This window comes from Bos mutus, chromosome 19, assembly GCF_027580195.1.
Source record: "Bos mutus isolate GX-2022 chromosome 19, NWIPB_WYAK_1.1, whole genome shotgun sequence".
Taxonomy (NCBI): Eukaryota; Metazoa; Chordata; class Mammalia; order Artiodactyla; family Bovidae; genus Bos; species Bos mutus.
In genome coordinates, this window is record NC_091635.1 from 29,420,212 (window position 1) to 29,441,038 (window position 20,827).

At 44.1% G+C, this 20,827-nt stretch overlaps 1 protein-coding gene across 1 annotated transcript; it reads right to left on the reverse strand.

The window, feature by feature from the left end:
- Positions 1–683: 683 nt before the first annotated feature.
- Positions 684–20,669, reverse strand: RETREG3 (reticulophagy regulator family member 3). Its single transcript, XM_005899191.3, has 9 exons — positions 20,335–20,669; positions 8,907–9,013; positions 7,776–7,806; positions 6,745–6,871; positions 6,018–6,102; positions 5,062–5,199; positions 3,973–4,055; positions 3,211–3,343; positions 684–2,809 (listed from the first exon to the last, which is right to left on the reverse strand). The coding sequence occupies exons 1-9, from the start codon at positions 20,571–20,573 to the stop codon at positions 2,352–2,354; spliced, it is 1,401 nt and encodes a 466-aa protein (XP_005899253.1). The 5' UTR covers positions 20,574–20,669; the 3' UTR covers positions 684–2,351.
- Between the last annotated feature and the right edge of the window lie 158 nt (positions 20,670–20,827).

Consider the following 20,827-nt stretch of genomic DNA (forward strand, 5'->3'; position numbering starts at 1 on the left):
AGGAATAACGCTGCGTTTGCCCGTTACCGAGCTTCTCACGCAGGGGGCGCTCAGCACACGCTGTGGTTGAAGGTATGGTTGGGAGGGGGCTGATCGTAAGCCACAAAGCTTGTAGAAGTTTCTTTTTGGCAGAGACAGTCTTAGGGCAACACCTGACAGGTGCTTTCCATTCCTGCCCACAGTGGCGAGTGGGACAAAGCCTTAAAATAAGTTATTTCTAGTTTCTGAGGTCAGCTGAAGGCCAAAGAACAGCTGTTCCTGCAGCTCAAAGAATCCAGTGGGGCATGGTGCTACTTTTAAAGGCCTCTATTACCTCAAATCTCATTAGCCTTTGAAACCTGTATTCCTCTTCACACGTTTAGCGGACAATATTAAGAATTAGAAATGATGGAACTGCAGGTTAGATGCCCGCCAGGAGTGCCGGTTATGCTGTCTGGGCTCTCCTGGAGATGGGGGTTAGCTTCCTACCATGGTGATTTTTCTGGCCGTCACAGAACAAAAAACCGAGGATGAGCAAGTGGGTCCTTCACACACTGGGCTTTCTTTGAGGCTGTCACCTCCTCTAATAACATCTCAGATTAGCAAGACCTTTCAAGGCTAAGACACCATTCAATGTTAAGTCTCTTAAAGGTTGTTCTCATACAAGATTTATTCCCCAGCACCCCTCCCACCCTCATCCCCATCCGGATTCACAGTGGAGGACTAAGGAGATTCAGAGCAGGATCCGCAGGTACAAAACACACCTTCCAGATTTTGCTCTCCTTCCTTTTCTCCCTCCTGCCAACTCCCAAGGCCTGAAGCTACACACACTCATGCAAACGCCAAAATCCCACTCCTTTCCCACACCTCCTGTTTTCTTCCACATCAGAGCTCACCTGTAAGACATCTGGGCTCTGAGAAGAGAGGTGTCCAAAGTCTGAGAACCCTAAAGCGAGGGAGAGGCTGTTACTCTCAACTTCACACAAAGGGAAGTGACTGAATCAGACACCAAGCTCTTCTCTCCTCTCACCGTTGACTATTTTTACTCCCTGGCCTCTACCTTGTCCATCAACCAAGAGCAAACACGTTAGCACACTCCCACCTGCAGCACGTGAAAACTGGCTCTGTCCAACATCCATCACCCAGGTGCGGGGTGTTGGAGGGAGTGGTCCCTGAGGATCAGCAAAGGGGTAATTTATGTGGAGGGATAGATGATTAGGAGAATTTGGCTTGAGCTCTGATTGGGGAGGCATGGGTTTAGAACTAGTGATCATTTTGTTTTTGTCTCACATGATTTTTACTAGGGGCAGTAGAATATAGATACCCCATACAGGGGTTTCTGCTGATTACAGACACATTCTCGCTAACTGGGCTCATCTTAAAAGAGGCCCTGCCAAACTGGGCAGTTGAAAACAAAATTATTAAAGGAGCTGAACAGAGGGTAAGAAGAGCTGGTGCAAGAAGAGCTGGTGGCTCCTGGGATGAATGCCACTGAGCCGTCTGTAAAGTGCTACTCTGACATCGCCTGTGTGGGATTATTGCTTCTCCAAAGGAGGAGCAGGGGAAGGAACGGGAACACGGAAATGGTATGGAATGGTATGGTATTGCTATGCTCGTTGCTCAGGCTGATGGGTAAATGGAGCCAGGGGTTAGCAGCACCAAAAATAACCAGGCAGCTCCAAAACAGTGAGTGAGTCTGGGAGCTACAGAGGCGTTCACCCTCCCAACCCACTGACCCCACAGCCCAAAGTAATGTGGAAGAGGCCCACCCACACCTCATGTTCACATTCTAAAACTTCACAAGCAAGATTCTGGAGCACTAGGGGCTAGGCCTCAAGAAATGAGGATGGGCTGAGGCAAGGGGAACAGGCCTGCTCTGCAGAACCAAAGGACAAGTTTGCTTAGAAAAAGGCAAATCAACCATGGCTTAGCAAAAGAGGACAGTAAAACTCTTCCAGCTGCCTGACTCGGAGCTCTAGGGAGATGATAAACGGAGGAAGGAAGGGAAGGGATCTATTCACTGAGGGCCTCTGACCACCCAGACCTAGAAGCACACAGCAGCATCCCCTCAAAAGGGAACCAATACCCCTGACTACTTTGTTCCCCAAAAGTACCACCATCCTGATGGAGAGAAGTGTCCCTCAGGGGAGCACACTCTCACTTCGGTGACTTGAGCTCAGATATCAGCATCTAGCTGATAGCAAGGGAGTGAGTATCCTCTGAGTAGGCCTCTGAGCATCAGCCAGGCCACCGTGCATACTATATATAATTCAGAGGGTTGGACCTGGGTTCTTCCCTTGCCCCTTCACCTTAAGTGGAATGGGGAGAAAAAAACTTAAACCACAGTGACCCCCCCCAAAGGAAGTCTCTCCTCAGTGGCTCCTGGAACTGGCAGGGTCCAGCTGATTCAGCTCTGACTGGTCCAGAAGTTCAAAGTCATCCCCCTCAGCATCAGTGTCCAGGTCTGAACTGGGTGCCCTGAGGACACCTCTGGTGGCTCTCCGGGGAGGTAGGCCAGAAGGGCCTGGCTGGGAGGCCCCTGACAGGGCCAGTTGGATCATGCCCTGCGAAACCAGGCTAGCAAGGTTGCTGGTGAGGTTGGATCCTGCAGGCAGGGCACCAAGCAAAAGCTCCGGCAGTGCAGCCTCTTCCCGGCTGGCAGGGGGGCCCTGAGACTCCCCAGCCCCCGGCGGGGACCGGTACATCAAGCTGGGCATCCCAATGCTGGTATCGTCCTCGTCATCCAGGCCCGTAGGATCCACGTTAATGGAAGGGAAGTCTGGAAGGTCTCTGGCGAAGGATTCCTCTGGATCACTGTGACCATCTAGGTCTGGGAGAACAGAGGAGTGTCTGAGACATGGCAACCGCCTGGCCTTCCTGTGCCCCAGCCCCACCACGTCAGCCCCAAATAACCAGATGTTTCCACCCTGGATTTCTGGCACTGGTCAGCCTTCCCCCTCCACTTATAGACTGCTGTTACCTTTACTGGCCAAAGAACTTCCCCTTTCTCTGCCATGTCCCCCATGAGCTTTGATCCTGAGGCCACTAAGCGACTGAGGACTTCCAGGGGAGCAGCAGTGCCATCTGGCTGGAGCCATGCCCCTAAAGCTGCTCCACCACCTAATCCACAGCTCAGAAAACAGGTGAGGCGGGGGTAGTGTCCCTGCTGCCTGCAAAGCTGAGTGGCAACAGTCAGAGCCAGTATCAACTTGGGTCCAAGGTTCCTCTCACCTTCAGAGCCTTCTGTTAGAGGTGTTTGGCCCCGTGAAAGGTTGAATGTACCGTTGTCTGTACAGGAGACCTCAGCATCCGAGTGCTCGGAGTCTGTGATGGCCAGTTCCCTGGCAACAGTGGAATCATCCAGCTGAGGTAAAGACAAGACCAACAAGCATGAAGAAGCGGTGCCATTACAAAACAGGTGCAGTCTGCCACTTACAGCTTCACCAGTGAGCTGGCCCCAAAGGCTACCCCTAAGGCTAACAGTGTAACCAGGCATGGATGGCGACTTCAGTCAGAATCCTGACCCCTTTCAGGTTGCTCCCCCAGGGAAAACACTCTTTTTCATCAATCTTGAGCCCAGGAAGGAAAGCAGCCTTGAGAGTCAACCAGCCACTTATACTCTGATGCAAATAACTGACCCAGAGAATACTTTTCACAGGTGGCCAGGAGGAAATGCACAGGTTACCGCTTGACCTAAGGCAAGCTGAGCTGTTTAAAGAGAGATCAGGCCAGTTGCAGAAGTTCTGCCCTGATGGCAGGGGTTAAAAGGAGACATGGAAGAGGGTGTGCTGGTCACCAAACTCAAACAAAGATCTACATACAAAGTCCCAATATAATACTAGCTTCTCTCCTCACTGCTCTTGGGGGCAGGAAGGTCCTTGGAGAGCCCACAGTGACCCTGGAAACCTGTTTACTGTCTAAACAGGAGTACCAGATGGTAAAAAAGGAGCTAAAAAAACTGGCCAGTGAGGCAGCTCCCCACACCCCAGATACCTGAGGACAGAAGGCAGCAAGCTCCTCCTCGCTGTCACTGTGGTTGTCCGCAGCACGCTCTGGGTGGAGAGCTCTGCGCCGCACTGTGTGGGAAGAGCAGAAGCCATGAACACCTTCCCTTGAGGGCAAACTCCCGCCCTCTTCGAATTTCAAAGGCATTAAAGTCAGAATACCAGAGAATGAACCCCTTAAACCTACATAACGATGTCTGAGGAAGGAACTGCCTAAGTAGCAAGGTAAGCTAATAACATAACACAGGAAAGAAACCCTTTCTGTTCTGGTCAGATCAACTACCAGTCTTGTCAACAAGCCTCAAGATCAGCTAAGAACAGATCAGATATCAGTGTGAAAAGTGGATACTATCACAGAGAAGGCAAAGGGAGACACCCCACCTGGGCTGAATCAGGCTTTTGAGGAGTGGTACTGTTCAACTGGCTGCGTCAGGCGGAGCCAGGCCTTGGCACCCATGTGCAGGGCTCTTAGAAGGCCAGGGCTTAATGAAGACCCAAGCCGACCACACCACAGAAGAGAGGGAAAAGCTCGCTCGACTGTCGTTTGTGGGTTGGAGGATCTCAGGCTAGTATACACCCGGCTTCAGAAGCCAGTTTTCAATCACTTTGGGAAGGCAGCTTTCAGGAGTGAACAGAGGCCCACCTGAGGAGTTTAAAAGACCTACTCTGCCATTTACTAACCGTGAGCTTCAGTTTCCTCAACCAGAAAAGGAAAATATCACCCTCTTTTTAAGGGTGTTGTACAGACAACGTATGCAGAGCAGCCAGCTCAGTGCTTGGGCACATGGGACGTGCTTCATAAAAAGCAGCTAACACTGGGAATATCTTCACTGTCTTTTATATGACTTGGGAGAACTTGTCTCATATTTGTCTAAAATGGGAGTGTCTAGAATTCCAAAGGGAAAAATTGGTAAGCCTGCAGAGTTCCCTAGAGTAGATCATCACTTTTACCTACCACCCCGCTACGCACCAACCACATCCCACTTCTCCACGTTCAAGGACCTATGACGCCAAACCTCTGGGCTTCTCCTTCTCCCCAAACTGCCCAAATGGACGGAAGGTTCCCCTGGACACTTACATTGTCTCTCTCTCTGCTTGGACATCATGTAGCCACGAACGCTGAAGTCCAGCCGCTGCAGTGCGGGCTTCAGCCGTACATACACTCGGTCCCACAGTCGGTGGTACACAGCGAGGGGCCACATCATGACAGTGACAACTGAGAGGAGTGAGAAAGAGTGGTGAGATGGAGAAAGGGCTGCATACACAGTCCTCACTGTCCCTCTGCCATGTGTCCTTAGGGCTGGGACACTTAGTGTGGGACAGTCCTGCTTAATTCTGCAGGTCATCTTCACGAGGTGAAGATTTTTGGGGTCAGAGACTTCTGTAGCCCTGACAGGGCTGTGCACGGTGGGCTGTGCTGCTGACACATCAAGGGCAGAACCAGTGCTGTCACCTGCATATGGGTGTCGCTGAGTCATAAACACGACCAGATGGTAACAATGCCTCGGCAGCTACACAACACATCATTCGAGCTTCTGCTATATAATCACCAGGGTCATTATTGCTCAGTTCTTCCAGCCTCAAGTAGACAGAGTTCATGCCAATATGAAGTAACTAAATTTACAAAACTGCTCTGGAGGGGTGGGGTGGGGGGAAGTGCTCCAGGTAAACAGAACCTAGTAACCTACAGAGTAAACAGAATCTAGAACAGAATCCTAAGAGTTATGTCCTACTGTTACACAATACACTGACTCTAAAAATTCCCTCCTGAAATAGGAACAGACAGTCCTTTCTTTATAGCTGGTTAGTGGACCCTTGTCAGTTTCTAAAATTCAGTAAGAAAAGGACTTTATATGTGGGAGCTTGACAGGTAAGAAGAAAGGTATTTTCATGACTCTAAACAGGACATGAAAATAAAAAAGGTCATTTCCTGGAGAACCAAAATATAAAAGTCCTCTCTCTAGACAAAGTTAGCTATGGCTAGAGAAGCTATGAGTAGGTTAAGCTTGTGGGGGAGGTATATATCGTACTTACGAATTAAGTAGGAGAGCAGGAGCCCAGGGATGTAGCGGCCCAAGACAGCCAAAAAGGTCAGTATCCCACAGCTCAGCAAGCAGAACTAGGGGTGTCAGGAAACAATATTAAGTTTCTGCTATATGGCAGGGGATGGGGTGGGGATGGGGGGCAGGTAAGATGGAATGTGACTGAAATGATTTTTTATGACCTCTGAATAAAGCATGGACATGTCAGAATGACATGTACCTAGCCACTGCTGCTGATGGTGATTCTGCTGGGGAGGAAAGGGAGCATGTCCACTTCTATTCAAACTCTTCTCACATGGCTAACCCCACAGGGCTGCACCTTTCATGCTGGGAAATGGTTTGAATAGGACTGAGCCAAAAATTCTCTCTGAAAACAAGTGCTGGTGGTGGGCTTTTTTAAGGCAAAGTAAAATAAAATGAAAAACTCAACCACTTACCACATGTTTAATATGACACAGAATGCACACAAGCAAGCTTTCTTTCCCATCTTGGGGCAGGAAGATGGCCTAATCTAAGTGGCAAGCACCTGAAGGAGTCATCGAGTTCTTGCCTTAGTCCTAGTGGCTGGTCAGAAGCCCCTTCCTATGACTTCCCTTGTCTCTACCAGCACCATGGTCTTTTCTTTCTTGAATGAGGATAGGTAGTAAAAGGGCTGTTTCAGTTTAGCATGAACTGAACTGAGAAGCCAGAAATGAGAGTGAAAAAGGGAAGAGTCTTACCTTGCCTGGGTTTTGCTTTTTGAAAAGCAAAAGATTCCTTATGAAAATGGTCCCACTAACCCAGACTTCAGCTACGTGGTGGCAGAGCTCGGGCACGCTGAGTAACCGAGGGTGCACAAAACCCCAGCTATGGGAAAGAGAAGGGGGAGCTGTGAAAGGAGGGTGCTGAGGGTCCCCCCCCCATCTCACTTTGAAGGCAGCTGATGGTTCCGGGTTTAAATAGGGGCTGGGGAGTGGCTAGCCCGAGGTGCTCTAGAGGTGAAGCACGACTTTCTTCTTGGCTCTCCAGGTTGAAACTTGAATTTAAGGACTAGGAGGGCAAACTTGTTCTGACAACTCCACCCTATGAGCCAGCAGCCCAATCCACGTGTGTAAACCTGCCACCAGCTCCTAGGCCCTTTGTGCTTAAAAGCATCTTTCCTGTGCTCAGACTATTGCAATTCACTGAGATTGCAATCCAGGAGAAAACGTAAAGCACAGTCTGACAGCACTGTGGCGGGTGGGGTGGAGGCGATGGATGTGCCCCTTAGAGAGAAAACAAAACAAAACCAAAATAAACCCAGCAAAGACAATCCAACATATGACATGAATGAACTGAAAAATGAAAGCAGGAGCTGTAAGCCACAAGAGGAATCTTTGGCTTGCTGATGCCAGAAACGAATGTGTTTTCTGACCAGGAACTTTAAACAGCCAAAGGTAACAGAAACACTAAATGACCTGGTTTTTATAAAAGCCAGGAGACAAATGAGGTAAGTTGCCTCTAAGTTTTCACACGGGCTGAATAATTCCTTGGTACGTCAGCACGCTAATGTTGCTTTCTCAGAAATGTCTCTTACAAGTATCACAGGACGCTCAGCATCTCAACCTACTGCTGCCTGAACTTTAGGATTTGTTAAAATGATTATTTGCAACAGATAGGTTCTCAGCTTCTAATTTGTATCCAGAACATGGAGTTAACAACCTGTAACCAGAATATTACAACAAGAGAATCAATCAGAGCAACAAAAAGGGATTTAATTAGCATTCCATACCTCTCATTGTCTAACACGCCGGGTCTTGGCACTACAATATTAAAACAAACACCAGCATTAGTTGGTAGGGAAAACAAAACATGAAAATGTTAGGCTGTTGGTCTGATAGCTCAAGTTTTAATAGGTTTGGGGGAAAGGAAAACAGTAATAGCCAATAAAAAGGAGACACCATGTTATACTGCCAGTTAGGGAGCTACAGACAAGGGAATGATAGCTAATGCCTGCTCATTTCTCTGGTAGGATGGGGTGGGAATTCAAATGGAGCATTAGGGCCCCTTCTAATTACTACAGCTGAGAGCCAAGGTGCACACAAAGAAGTTCATCCCACCCACCCCTCAAGTGTGTCTGGGTTGCTCATATGCATCAATGTGTGCCAGGTCATGAGGGCATGTTATGACTACTTTAACTCTGGAAATCCGCTATTCAAAAGAGACCTATTAACTACAATCAATGATGAAAAGTCTTCTGACATTCACTAGCCATAGGACAGGTGGGTGAACTACATGATTCCTTGAAGTCTCTGCAAAATAGGATGGGAATGTATTTAAAAACTGTACACTCTGGTTTGAATATTCTGCCAGCACTTCAAAAATAACATGTCCAACCTACATCAATTTTCCTCACTCTCAGTCTCCACCCAAACCAACTGCCCAGCCTGCCGCTGCCTACCTCTGCTAACTGTAATGCCACTCTTACTCCTCTCCTCGCTCTGAAATCCCAAAGCTGCTGTTATTCCTTACTCCCCTAACCTCCTATTTATCAGTCTTTTTAAACAATTTAAAAGAAATTCCTGAGAGGCAAATTGATACTGCCTTGGTATTGATGCAGTATCCAGTGAGGAAAATTATTTAACAACTTGATGACCATTTATTCCTCACACCAATTATGAAGGAAAGGATATCTCAGGTGGTGGATACAGATTTCCTGAGCTTAACAACAATGGGAAGGACAGAACTCAGCTCTAAGGCACTGTGGGTGGGGCGCTAGCCCTTCAAGGGTCTCCTAAAGCAAATAATTCAGACTTCAAAAGCTATTCCCAGCTTCACATACTCCTCCAGAAACTCCTAAAACTACAGGTAAAAACGATAGACAATTTCCGGTTCAGAATGTTCTAAACCCTACCAAACTCACCTTTTATTTCAGGCCAGATTTTGTTCTTCCATTGATCGATACACACAACAATCATCGAGCTGAATGCAAGTAAAAACACAAGACGAAGGGATGTCAGGGCAAAGAACCTAAAGGGAAGGAGAAAGAGAAGATCGTTATCCACTTAAGCTAATTTTATAAAAGACCCTATGTGCACTACTGGTTCTGTGGTAAACAGACTTAAGTGCTAGCTATACACCTTGGGAAAAACCACTTAAACTCAACGGACTTTAGCTATTTTACCTATGGTGTAGACATAAGAATTTGCTTCTGCAAAGCCAAATGACTAAATCAAATAAACTTAGAGCCCCTTTCAACTTTCAAGTCTGTGATTCTATTAATTTCAAGAAGAAATTCATCTTTTTTGTTGTCTGTTTTGGGGTTTCTCGGCCACACTGCATGGCTTATGGGATCTGAGTTCCCCAACCAGTGACCGAACCTGGGCCCTCAGCAGTGAAAGCTCAGAGTCCTAACCACTGGATGGCCAGGGAATCCCCAAAATTCATTCTCGAACTGAACAAGTTGTTATGATGAAAGCAAACGTCTTTCTATAAAATTAGACCCTGGTTCAGGGCAATAAACTGACAGAGGTGCATTAAAGAACAGCTAACTCAATCAGACATCCTTTTTCAGATAAAGGAACAAAGGCTCAAAAAAGTGAACCAACTTGGTCAAGGACACACAAAAAGTGAGCACTGAAGCTCCATCTAAAAACCACTTCTTCAGAACTGACATCAACCCTTCTCAAACTTCCCAGAAAACCTGACTCATTTAATGAGGAGAACATTACTGATACCAAAGCCAGACAAAACACTACAAGAAAACTACAGTCCAATACACGTTATGAATATTGAGGCAAAAATCCTCAATAAAATATTATCAACATGAATTCAGCAGCATATTAAAAGGATTATACACCATGACTAATTCCAGGGACTTATCCCAGGAATGCAAGGGTGGTTCAAGATACAAAAATCAACAACTGTAATGTATCGAATTAACAGAATGAAGGAAAAGCTAATTATTATTTGAAGGAATAAATATGGGTGCATAAAAAGATGTTTACAAAAAAATTGGGGAAATCAGAACACTGACAGTAGGTCTGAAAATATTAAGGAATTACTGTTAATTTGGGGGGATATGATGATATTATGGAAGTTCTGTTTTTAAAGAGTCCCTATCTTTTAGAGATACATACTAAGATATTTATGAATGAAATGACGTATTTGGGATTTGTGTCAAAACAATAGCCTGCCAAGGGGCAAAGGATGTGAAAGAAGAGGAAACAAGACTGACTGTGAGTTCTTCACTGCTGAAGCTGGGTGATGAGTACATGAAATTCCTTATGCTCTCCTCTCTACTTCTGTATATATTTAAAATCTTTCACAATAAAATTTTTTTTCAAAAAAAAAGACTGGTTCTTATGAATCTTTCTATGATCCAACTCAAAAGCCTCCAGGGCAGTGCCCTGCAGAGTGTCTGTAGTCCAGTGATTTTACTAGACTGTCAGGAAGTAAGTACAGAAACTGAAAGCAAGAATTTAGTAATTTTTATAGCAATTTGACCAAGTAATTTTGAACATAAGGATATATTTGGGTTTGTATTTTGTGTGCCTTTTTAACTTATCTAGGAACTTATTTATATTGTATTTTACAAAAATATTGATCAGATGTAGACCGGGGAAAAAGACAACACTAGTCCTTCACTGAAGATGGTTTGAGAGACAACTGTTCTAAGATCTTTGTTGTTGCTGTTTAGTTGCTACGTTGTGTCCGACTCTTTGCAAATCCATGGACTGTAACCCACCAGGCTACTCTGTCCATGGGATTTCCCAGTCAAGAACTGGAGTGGGTTGCCATTTCCTTCTCCAGGGATCTTCCCAACCCAGGAATCGAACCCGCGTCTCCTGCACTGACAGGCAGATTCTTTAACACTGAGCCACCAAGGAATTAAGGGAGGCCAAATGCATCACCAGAGAAGCAGTTCAGCAGGGCAGTGAGGTATGGGTTTTAAAGCTAGATTGACTTGAGTCTTTCTCTGAACAGGCACTCTTAGTTGTATGACTCTGAGTAAATTAGCTTAAACCTCCTTAAGCCTCAGTTTCCTCATCTATATGTGATATTAACAATAACAAATCATGCAGGATTGTTTGGAGGTATAAGAAACAACATACTTAAGTCACTTATAAAAGTATTATAGTTGGCTTCCTTGGTGCTCAGTGGTAAAGACTCTGCCTGCCAATGCAGAAGACCTAGAGGCAATCTCTGATCCAGGAAGATCCCGCATGCTGTGGAGCAACCAAGCCTGTGCGCCACAACTATTGAGCCTGCGCTCTGGGGCACGGGAGCTGCAGCTACTGAGCCCATATGCCTAAAGCCCATGCTCCTCAACAAGAAAAAGCCACTGTAATGAGAAGCCCGAGCACCTCAACTAGAGAGAGCAGCCCCTGCTCACCGAAACTTGAGAAAAGCCTGCACAGCAACAAAGACCCAGCAGAGGCAAATATAAACAAATAAAATTATCTTTAAAAATACCATGGTTGATCTTGCTAAAAAGACAAGAAAATACAAACAAGGCACCTATATATGCCCAATATATGTCCTATTTAATTTTACAAAGGAGCAGTGTTATTAGCTATCATCACAGCAACTGATCAAACGAGAATAAGGATAACCAAGAGATCATTCATGGTTATAAACGATCTCATCTTCTCAATACAACACGTGACCTAATGACCTGACATATTCACAGAATACCATACTAAGAGTATAATCCTTTTTTTTTTTTTTTAGAAAAAGCTGTATCTATGAATACATAGATATACATACATACATATGCATGCAGGGACTGTCAGAGGAACTTTAATTTTGGTCTCTAGATGTTTTGCACTGTTTTCAATAAACATGAATCCATGTTATGTATTTTAAACAATACAAAAAATGAGGGATGGAAGAAACCAAGAACTTAAAGAAACCTAGTCACTAATGGCAACCCTATTCCAATATTTCCACCCCATCACTTCAAGGATACTGTAATTATACACGAAATTAAAGAATGAAAGTAGTTTAACAGGAGTAAGCCTCAAGAGCTGCCCCAAGGCCATTAATCTTCTCTCCAAAGCCAGTTCATCACCTCAACAAACAAGGAAGTTCAACAAGGCCAAGGATAAGGGCTGAGAGCATCTTGCTCCCCCGTGCTGCTGCTTCCATGTCCCAGCAGCAGGATGTGGCACGACTCAGTGTTCTCTGAAGTACCTGCGAGGGCTCCCTAGGGAGGCAATCCAGACTATCTGCAACTTCCACTTTCCAGATCACAACTGCTAACACAAATACAAACTGGGGTAGGGAAAGGATACTAAACTTTTCTAAGAAAGGTCAGTTTTTCAAAGATGACCGCAATAAAAATACAGTTTCTCAAAGAGCTGAACTATAGTCTGTTAGAGCCCCCACCTATGCTTCAACTCAATTCAAACATTTATTAATTGCCTACTATATGCTGAGGCCTTATGGTAAGTAGGCCAGTTACAAAAAAGAGTAACACATGGACCTTATTCTCAAGTGGATTTGTGTCAGTATGTGTTTGTAACACAGCATGATAAGACAACAATAACGATGAGGACATCTAAGCTGGGATTTGCAAAGGTAAGACAACACAGGAAAAGAGTGTGAGAAAGGAGAAGATATTCAGAGAGGGAGAACAGCCAGCTGGCATGACATATTTAGGGAACTACAAGTAGTCTGACAGAACTTAAATATAAACAACAGAGGGAGAGGATGAGTATGGGGAGAGAGGAAGAAGTCAGACCATGAGGGACCTTTTATGACAAAGGGTACTGAATTTTATCCTGCACATAAAGGAGAATCAGCAAAGAGTTTTACAAATGGTCTATTTGCTGGATCATGAAGGCTAAAACTGCAAGCATCTTCTTGAACCAGATTAATCCTGGTCAGTAATGCAATTTTAGAGCCAGACACAGGATAACCTTTCCTTGAACAAGCCAACGCAGAAACTTAAGAGGAAGAAGAGCTTTTCTGTGAAGTGAGAGTCGCTCAGTCATGTCTTACTCTTTGTGATCCCTCAGACTATACAGTCCATGGAATTCTCCAGGCCAGAATACTGGAGTGGGTAGCTTTTCCCTTCTCCAGGGGATCTTCCCAACCCAGGGACTGAACCCAGGTCTTCCACATTGCAGGTGGATTCTTTACCAGTTGAGTCACGAGGGAAGCCCAAGAACACTGGAGTGGAAATCCCGTCTCCAGCAGATCTTCCTAACCCAGGAATCCAACCAGGGTCTCCTGCATTGCAGGTGGACTCTTTACTAACTGAGCTGTGAGGGAAGCCCTAGGTAAAATAACAATTCTTGGAAAAATAGTTTCTTCCATATAGATAAAATATTAATTAATGGGAAGTTCACCTCAAACCACTAGAGTTGATCTCTTCAAGGTACCTGCATGCATACATGCTAAGTCACTTGTGTCTGACTCTATGGGACCCTATGGACCCTGCCAGGCTCCTCTGTCCATGGGATTCTCCAGGCAAGAGTACTGGAGTGGGTTGCCATTTCCTCCTCCAAGGGATCTTCCCCACCCAGGAATTGAACCAGCATCTCTTACATCTTCTGCACTAGCAGATAAGCTTACCACTAGCGCCACCTGGGAAGCCCCCTCCAAGGTACCTGAAAGTGAAACTGAAAGTCGCTCAGTGCATCCAACTCTTTGAGACCCCAAGGACTGTATAGTCCATGGAATTCTCCAGGCCAGAATACTAGAGTGGGTAGCCTTTCCCTTCTCCAGGGGATCTTCCCAACCCAGGAATGGAACCCAGATCTCCCACATTGCAGGTGGATTCTTTACCAGCTGAGCCACAAGGGAAGCCCCAAAATTTTAAGTCACTCAGTCATGTCCGACTCTTTGCAATCCCATGGACTATATAGTCCATGGAATTCTCCAGGCCAGAATACTAGAGTGGGTAGCCTTTCCCTTCTCTAGGGGATCTTCCCAACCCAGGGATCAAACCCAGGTCTCCCGCACTGCAGGCGGATTCTTTACCAGCTGAGCCACCAGGGAAGCCCAAGAAATACTGGAGTGGGAAGCCTATCCCTTCTCCAGCAGATCTTCTCAACCCAGGAATCAAACCGGGGTCTCCTGCATTGCAGGCAGATTCTTTACCAACTGAACTATCAGGGAAGACAATATCAAATGTTATTAATTCCTTTAGGGGTCTATCAAATATAAAAGAATATGGATAAGTGTGTACACCTTTCCTTCAGCCTCAATACTAAATTCTTAAAAGGAAATATCAGTCTCAGATTGGTGTGTTTGGAATATAGTGAAGTCACATTATACTTTTATTTTATGGAGGTAACTTGGTTGTGACAGAGGATGAGATGGTTGGATGGCATCACTAACTCGATGGACATGAGTTTGAGTAGGCTCTGGGAGTTGGTGATAGGCAGGGAAGCCTGGCGTGCTGAAGTCCATGGGATTGCAAAGAGTCAGACACGACTGAGCGACTGAACTGAACTGCACTGGAGGCCTACCTGTTAAAAAAAATAACCAACTCTGCAACTATGTACAAGGACAAGACATAATTGAAGATAAAGTACTTGTGAGATTGGTGTAAGTAAGGAATGAAGACAAATAAGGGAGGATTCCTCTGGATTAGTTTCGTCTTCCAATGTCTATTTCTGCAAGCCAAAAAATTCACATACAGATATAACAGTGTAAAAGCTGGATAAGACAACATGCAAAACATTTTTCAGCAACTATAATCATCATGAGAACTTTCCAACTTAGCAAAAACAACTACAACTGCAGTCAACTCTGGATATTCACATGTGAATTATTTAATTTGATTATTGCCCACAGCCCATTACTCCTACCAATTGTAGAAGGTTCACAACAGACTTTTCCTTAATGATATTTATTTATTTATTTTATTTCTAATGGCAAGCATGTTTGTAGAAGAAATTTCAGAAAATATACTTCATAATTAAGGAAGAAAATAAAAATAAAATTAATACACTATTACCAGTCTGACAAAAAAAATTTTTTTACCCTAAATCTGGTCAAGCCTCTAGATTCAGCTACCAATTTACAGGAAACACACAGAAGAGCACAGAGGAACGTGTTAAGCCACAGGGATGCAATCAGCAAAATACAATCTGTAGGACACTTTACAGGACAAACTGGTTTCTTGCCTCAAAACAAGGAGGAGGTGGAAAAGAACTGGGGTATAGAAGACACAAAATTGGCCAAGAACTGAACATTTTTAAAGCTAGATACATGGTGATACATAATATTATTCTGCCTCTTATATATATGTTCTCCAATTTTCCAAAGTAAAAAGCTTAAAAAATAAATAACTCATTATCCACACACATATCCCAAAATATCAAGAGAGATTATTCCCTTCAGTTAAAAAAATATTCACATATAAAATACTCCATGGGAAAAAAAAAAAAATACTCCATGGAAGGATACAGGGTACCTGGTTTAAAAACGTTCTCCTTCACTTAAAAATCCATAGATATGTTTTTCTTTATCACCAGAAAAGCACTCACAACTTGAGGATGATTAATTACATCATACACAGATACAATTAGTTTTTAAACCTTTCCCTAATTGAACTGAGATGCTTCCAATGTTTGATGTAATAAAACTCTGTATCACTGAGCATAAATCTGACCTTACTTATGATTACTTTAATTGGAAGTACTAGGTCAAAGGAGAAGGCAATGGCACCCCACTCCAGTACTCTTGCCTGGAAAATCCCATGGACGGAGGAGCCTGGTGGGCTGCCGTCTATGGGGTCACACAGAGTCGGACACGACTGAAGCGACTTAGCAGCAGCAGCAGCAGCAGCAGCAGCACTAGATCAAAAACCATTAACTATTTTAACAGCATTACAGAGATACAGTTTGCATACCATAAAATATACCTTGTAAACAGTCAAATTCAGTGTTTTTTGGTATCTCAGAGTTGCAACTATCATAATTATCTGATTTAGAACATTTTAATCACCCCCAAAAAAACCCCATGCCGGTTAGCAATCACTCCCAATTTCTCCCAAGCCCTTGAAAAGGTAGTAACTTTTTAAGTGTCTTAATACTGTTGCCTAGTTTCCAGAAAGGCTGTCAAATTCATATTCCTATCAACCATACATCAGATTTTCCATATTTTGCCCAGAATTAAATACTATCATTTTTAAAAACCTAATAAGCAGAAATTAGTAATTCACTGCCACTTATATTAGATTTTTTATTATTAATGAGTATAAATGTATATATCCATTGATTTATTATTGTTTGGGTTTTTTTGTCCTTTTATAAATTATCCACCCCCTTTATTAGAGGCTAAAATTCAATTAACTATCAGTCTAAATAAAATACTTATTAGAAAAACAATCTGGTGTCCAGAAAAATCATGAGAAATTCCAAAAAGAAACAATTTTTTGAGGTCAACAAAACCATGGATCCTCATCATTGGTATCGGTAAATTAGAGTCTGCTATAATCATAAACAAAAGAAAGATCACATGTCTATTTCAATCAAAGAAGATACTATTTCTGGGTTTCTTTGTTATTATAGAATAAGCTTCTCTCAGTGGCACTTCAGAACAAAGCAGCCCATCCTATAGGGACAGAAAGCCCATTATTGTACAGCACTTGCGGCTGTCTGGTTAATGAGCCAGTCACTGGTAAATTAGAAAGACAAAAAATTAACGTAACCTGTATCGTGTAGTGCTGGTTGCTGCCTGTACAAAACCAGAAATGAAACCAGCTAGCTGCAAACGACCCACCTTATGTTAATGGACACAAAGCACCCAACCTTAAAATCAGAACAGATAAAAACTTTTGGCAAAAAAAAAAGAAATAAAAAAAGAAGCCAAGGCAGCTCTGGGAATCCTCCCTGCTCAGGGAGACAGTGAAGGACTGGGAAGCCTGGCATGCTACAGTTCATGGGGTACCAAACAGTTGGACACGACTTAGCGACTGAGCAACAACAAGGCATCTCTGGGAGTCCTTCCTGCTACCAAATGCAAGAAGAACCCTCCAAAGACCATCATCAGAAACATCTGCTCAATAGATTCCATCTGAAATTTGATATACAGATTTTTTTTTCACAGAATAAATGCCTCTACTTAATAGGCCCTCCTTTCCATTTCCTATCTCTCACTACTATTTTTCCCCCCTCAAATTCTAACCTTTTAAATCAGCGTTACTGTATAATCACTTCTTGGGTCATTTTTTCACTTGGGGGTATTTTTCCTGGGGGGGAGGGCAGGGAGGGAATCACCTTTTTCCCATTGCGAAAACAAGAGATTTCCTAATACCCACTAAAATATAGTATGGTTAACTCAGACTTAGTGACTCTAAAAACAGATCCCAACAGAGATCTTATCAAAGAGAAAAAAAAGTTTGTGGACTGCTCTAAATCAATATTCCTAACCTCCTAGAATCACAGAATGTGAGACTGGAAAGGAGCTCAGCAGTCATCTGCCCCCTGCTCCCAGTCCCCTACCCCTGTGAACCATGTGCTTTTCATAGGAGGCAGTACAAGGGCTTAGAGTTTACACTCCTTTCCAGGGCTCCTTTATCCTTCCCTTATCTCCTAGGAATGAGTCCAACCAAAAAGTTATTAGAACCTGTTTTTTTCTTATCCTGTCAGGATAGATTCTTGCTGACTCAAGATATTCTTCCCCCAAATTACTCATTTACAGGTGCTGTTGAGGCTAACGAAAATACAGGCCTGATATTGATAAGGAAGGCCTGATATTTCTGTTGTTATACTAGAGAAAATAACATATAAGTGACAAGGAGCAATACAGGCTAAAGATCACAATCACTGTAATTTTTCTGGAACTGGAAAATAAGAAGGAAAGCCTTGAAATACTATAGGAGCGAGGCATCTCATCTATCCCTATCTTTTATGTTCTTTATTAAAATGTAAAAGGGCACATTCACGGGTACAGGAAAACCTCAACTGAGAAGATAGAACATTGAAAGTTAAGAGCTACCTACCTGAATTCTGATGATTTGTTTGTACTCCTATTCAGTCTTCTAATACCTCGAAATGTATAAAACACCTCAGTTAATGATGTATCATTATTCAAAACAAGTAAAGAAAAATAAAATGCTTCAGATTTGATTTCTCTCTGACCTGCACCGAAGACCCACCTGCATTTCCTAAATACCTTTTTAAATGAAATGAGAACAAAGCAATTACTCTTTGACATTCCTAAGCAAAATATCTACACCCATATTCAATTTGATGCTACTGGAATGTAGTCTGACTTTTATTTTGAACCTCAAATCACCTTCCACAGAAGCTCATTTCCTAAAACAAACCACCCTATGAACTCCAATGTTAAACAACCCTCACTTCTGGATCCTTACCACCATCAGTCAGTCATTTTGTAACCTTCACAGGTATGAGTCCTCTCAATAAATGGTACACCCAGTTCTTTCACTCTCAAGAGTCACACCCTCATCTTGTTACATCTCTCCCCCACCTACTTAGAGCCTGATGGGAATGTAACAACAGTAAATGCCTACTGGATACACAGCAGGCAAGCTACCAGGAAATGCCAGAGATAAAGACTAATGGGTGTCAATGCATTAAGAGACCCAGGAGAAAGGAGAAAGGGATCTGACATTCTAAACATTGCATATTAGTAAACTTAAGTAAATGCTATTGGGAACCAGCAAATTAAAGGTAACTGTAACATTTAAACACATGTATGAGCAGACTTCCACCCCACATTCTACCCAGAAAATCTCTCAGGCAAGGATCATGTGGAAGGTCCTCTCCTCAAAAATAACAACATATATGCTACTGATCTATGTGCATTAATAAACCCTTGCTTTATCAGAATTCATTTAAATGCTGCCAATGTTTTTATACATCAGTCACACTTTAATACAAACTGATTCATGATCAGCTCTTTCCTAATAATACAATCCCATTGTAGGCAAAGAAGTTTTGACTTAATGGTCTGGGGCTACGGTCTGGGATGTGGAGGTGAGAGGAAAAGAAGATAAGGTCATTTGGGGAAACGCTCCAGAATGAGGTGCTACAGTTAAAAGTTTCCTAACAGAGAGCCTGGGGGAGAGAAGGTACCTGGGGATCAAGGAAGAAGCACTACCAAAAATAAATGAAGAATCCTGAAGGAAAAGTTTATCAAGTTTGCTCAAGACTCTAGAAGCAACAAATATCAAGAGATTGCTGTGACACCTCTAACCCAAGTCTCCTTCAAACCGGGAGACGATTACTGTAATATATACCTCCGTAGTGTGTCTTCCTGTCAATGAACTTGGAATTATTTGTTTGCTCCAGCTCACTAAAAACGTTCTTTCAAAGGATAACAAATATTTTGGTTTTAAAACCAAGAATTTCAAGAGGAAAGATATTTCTAGCAAAAACAATTATGTTTTGGAAACACACACTTTGTTTTGTTTCAGGCTTATCCAGAACTGCTTTATTTTTCATTCAGCTGTAGAAACCCCCCCTACACTTGAGTTCCCTTGGAATCTGATCAGTAATACTTCCCTAGTTACGAATAAATTCAAACTCTGCTTGGCAGATCCTATGAAGACCTAAGTTCACTTCAGGAGATGACAACTCAGGGAAGCAGCAGTTCCATTTTCACACAGCATGACACAGACAGATTCTTTAAGCATATTTTTAGCCCTACTATCCCAGCTCAGAAAAACAAACACTATTAGACACCCTCAATTTCCTTGCATATAAACCGTGGCGAAGGATGCTCCTCTAATTCCTTGAAACACGGAGAAGTCGTCTTAAGTGGCTTTGAAATGAGTGAAATCCCACAATTACTATTTCATAACTGTCTTCAAAAGCTTGTGATTTTCTTTCAAGTTGCAGTTATGGAGGCTCTCACGGACTCTCAGACTTTGCAAACTTCCTGAGTGGGCAAAAGGATGTCTATCTAACATGCTAATTCAGGTCGTTTAAGCCTGTTTCCTTATTACACCTATGGATCCCTTTTCAAGATCTCACGCCTTACTCACCTACCCCAACAATAAGTACTAAGATCTCGAGACTGTTGAGCAGACAAGAGAAGGGAGGTGATGGCCTTAACGGGACACAGCTTCTCTTGGCTAAAATGAGGCGCCTTCGCTCACTGCGAGCGGCTCAAGATGTTACTAGAAGCTCCTGCTAGATGTGCGGGGCGAGGGTGCACGTAAAGCAGGGGAAACAACTGGAAGGCCCTAAGAACTGCGGTGCCAAAGCCTCAGGGGGGATAGAGTGGAAGGAGGTGAGACAAAATTAGGCAGGTATAGGTAGGAGCCAGTGCAGCGAAGAAAACAAAGGAGGCGAGAGAGAGAGCCTTAGAGAAACCTGACGAATTCGCGCCTCGGAGGGTTTCCGAGGATCCAGTTCTCTCACCAGAAAGCCGCGTTCAGCCCCAGGCACCACAGGGCGCTCCTGGCTGGCCGCTCCCACACCAGGGCTGCCTGCACTCGGCTCAGCAGAGGCTCGTAAGGCCCCAGCACCTCCACCAGGGCCCGGTGCGCCGCCTCAACCTGCTGGTCCCGCTCCCAGGAGCCTGACATAGGGCGGCGACCCTTGAAAGTCTGACCGGAGGCTGGGCCTGGGGCCTCGGCCACCCCCTCTGCCTCCGCCATCTCCCCCCTGCAGCCACAACATCCGGGGCCACGGCCCGACAGTCACAATAATATCAACTGCGCAGATGCGCGAAACGACGAGGGAGGCCACATCCCTCCACAGCGCGCCTGCGCGAACGCTCTTGGTCGCGTACATCCCAGGACGAAGAACACTGCGTCAAAATTACGTCCCCGACGCCCGTCAGGAGCTGCGCACGCGCAGTCTGCAGGGCTGAAGCCGAACGAGTAAGGAAGTGCCCTCGCCAGAACTCAGT

Excerpts from the sequence above, each read along its gene's own strand:
- RETREG3 (XM_005899191.3), bottom strand. The coding sequence starts at position 20,573 with ATGGCGGAGGCAGAGGGGGTGGCCGAGGCCCCAGGCCCAGCCTCCGGT. Across the intron at positions 6,103-6,744 it reads AAAAGCAAAACCCAGGCAAG|TTCTGCTTGCTGAGCTGTGG; the intron begins GTAAGACTCTTC and ends TGACACCCCTAG. Across the intron at positions 3,344-3,972 it reads TTGCTGCCTTCTGTCCTCAG|CTGGATGATTCCACTGTTGC; the intron begins GTATCTGGGGTG and ends TCTTTACCTCAG.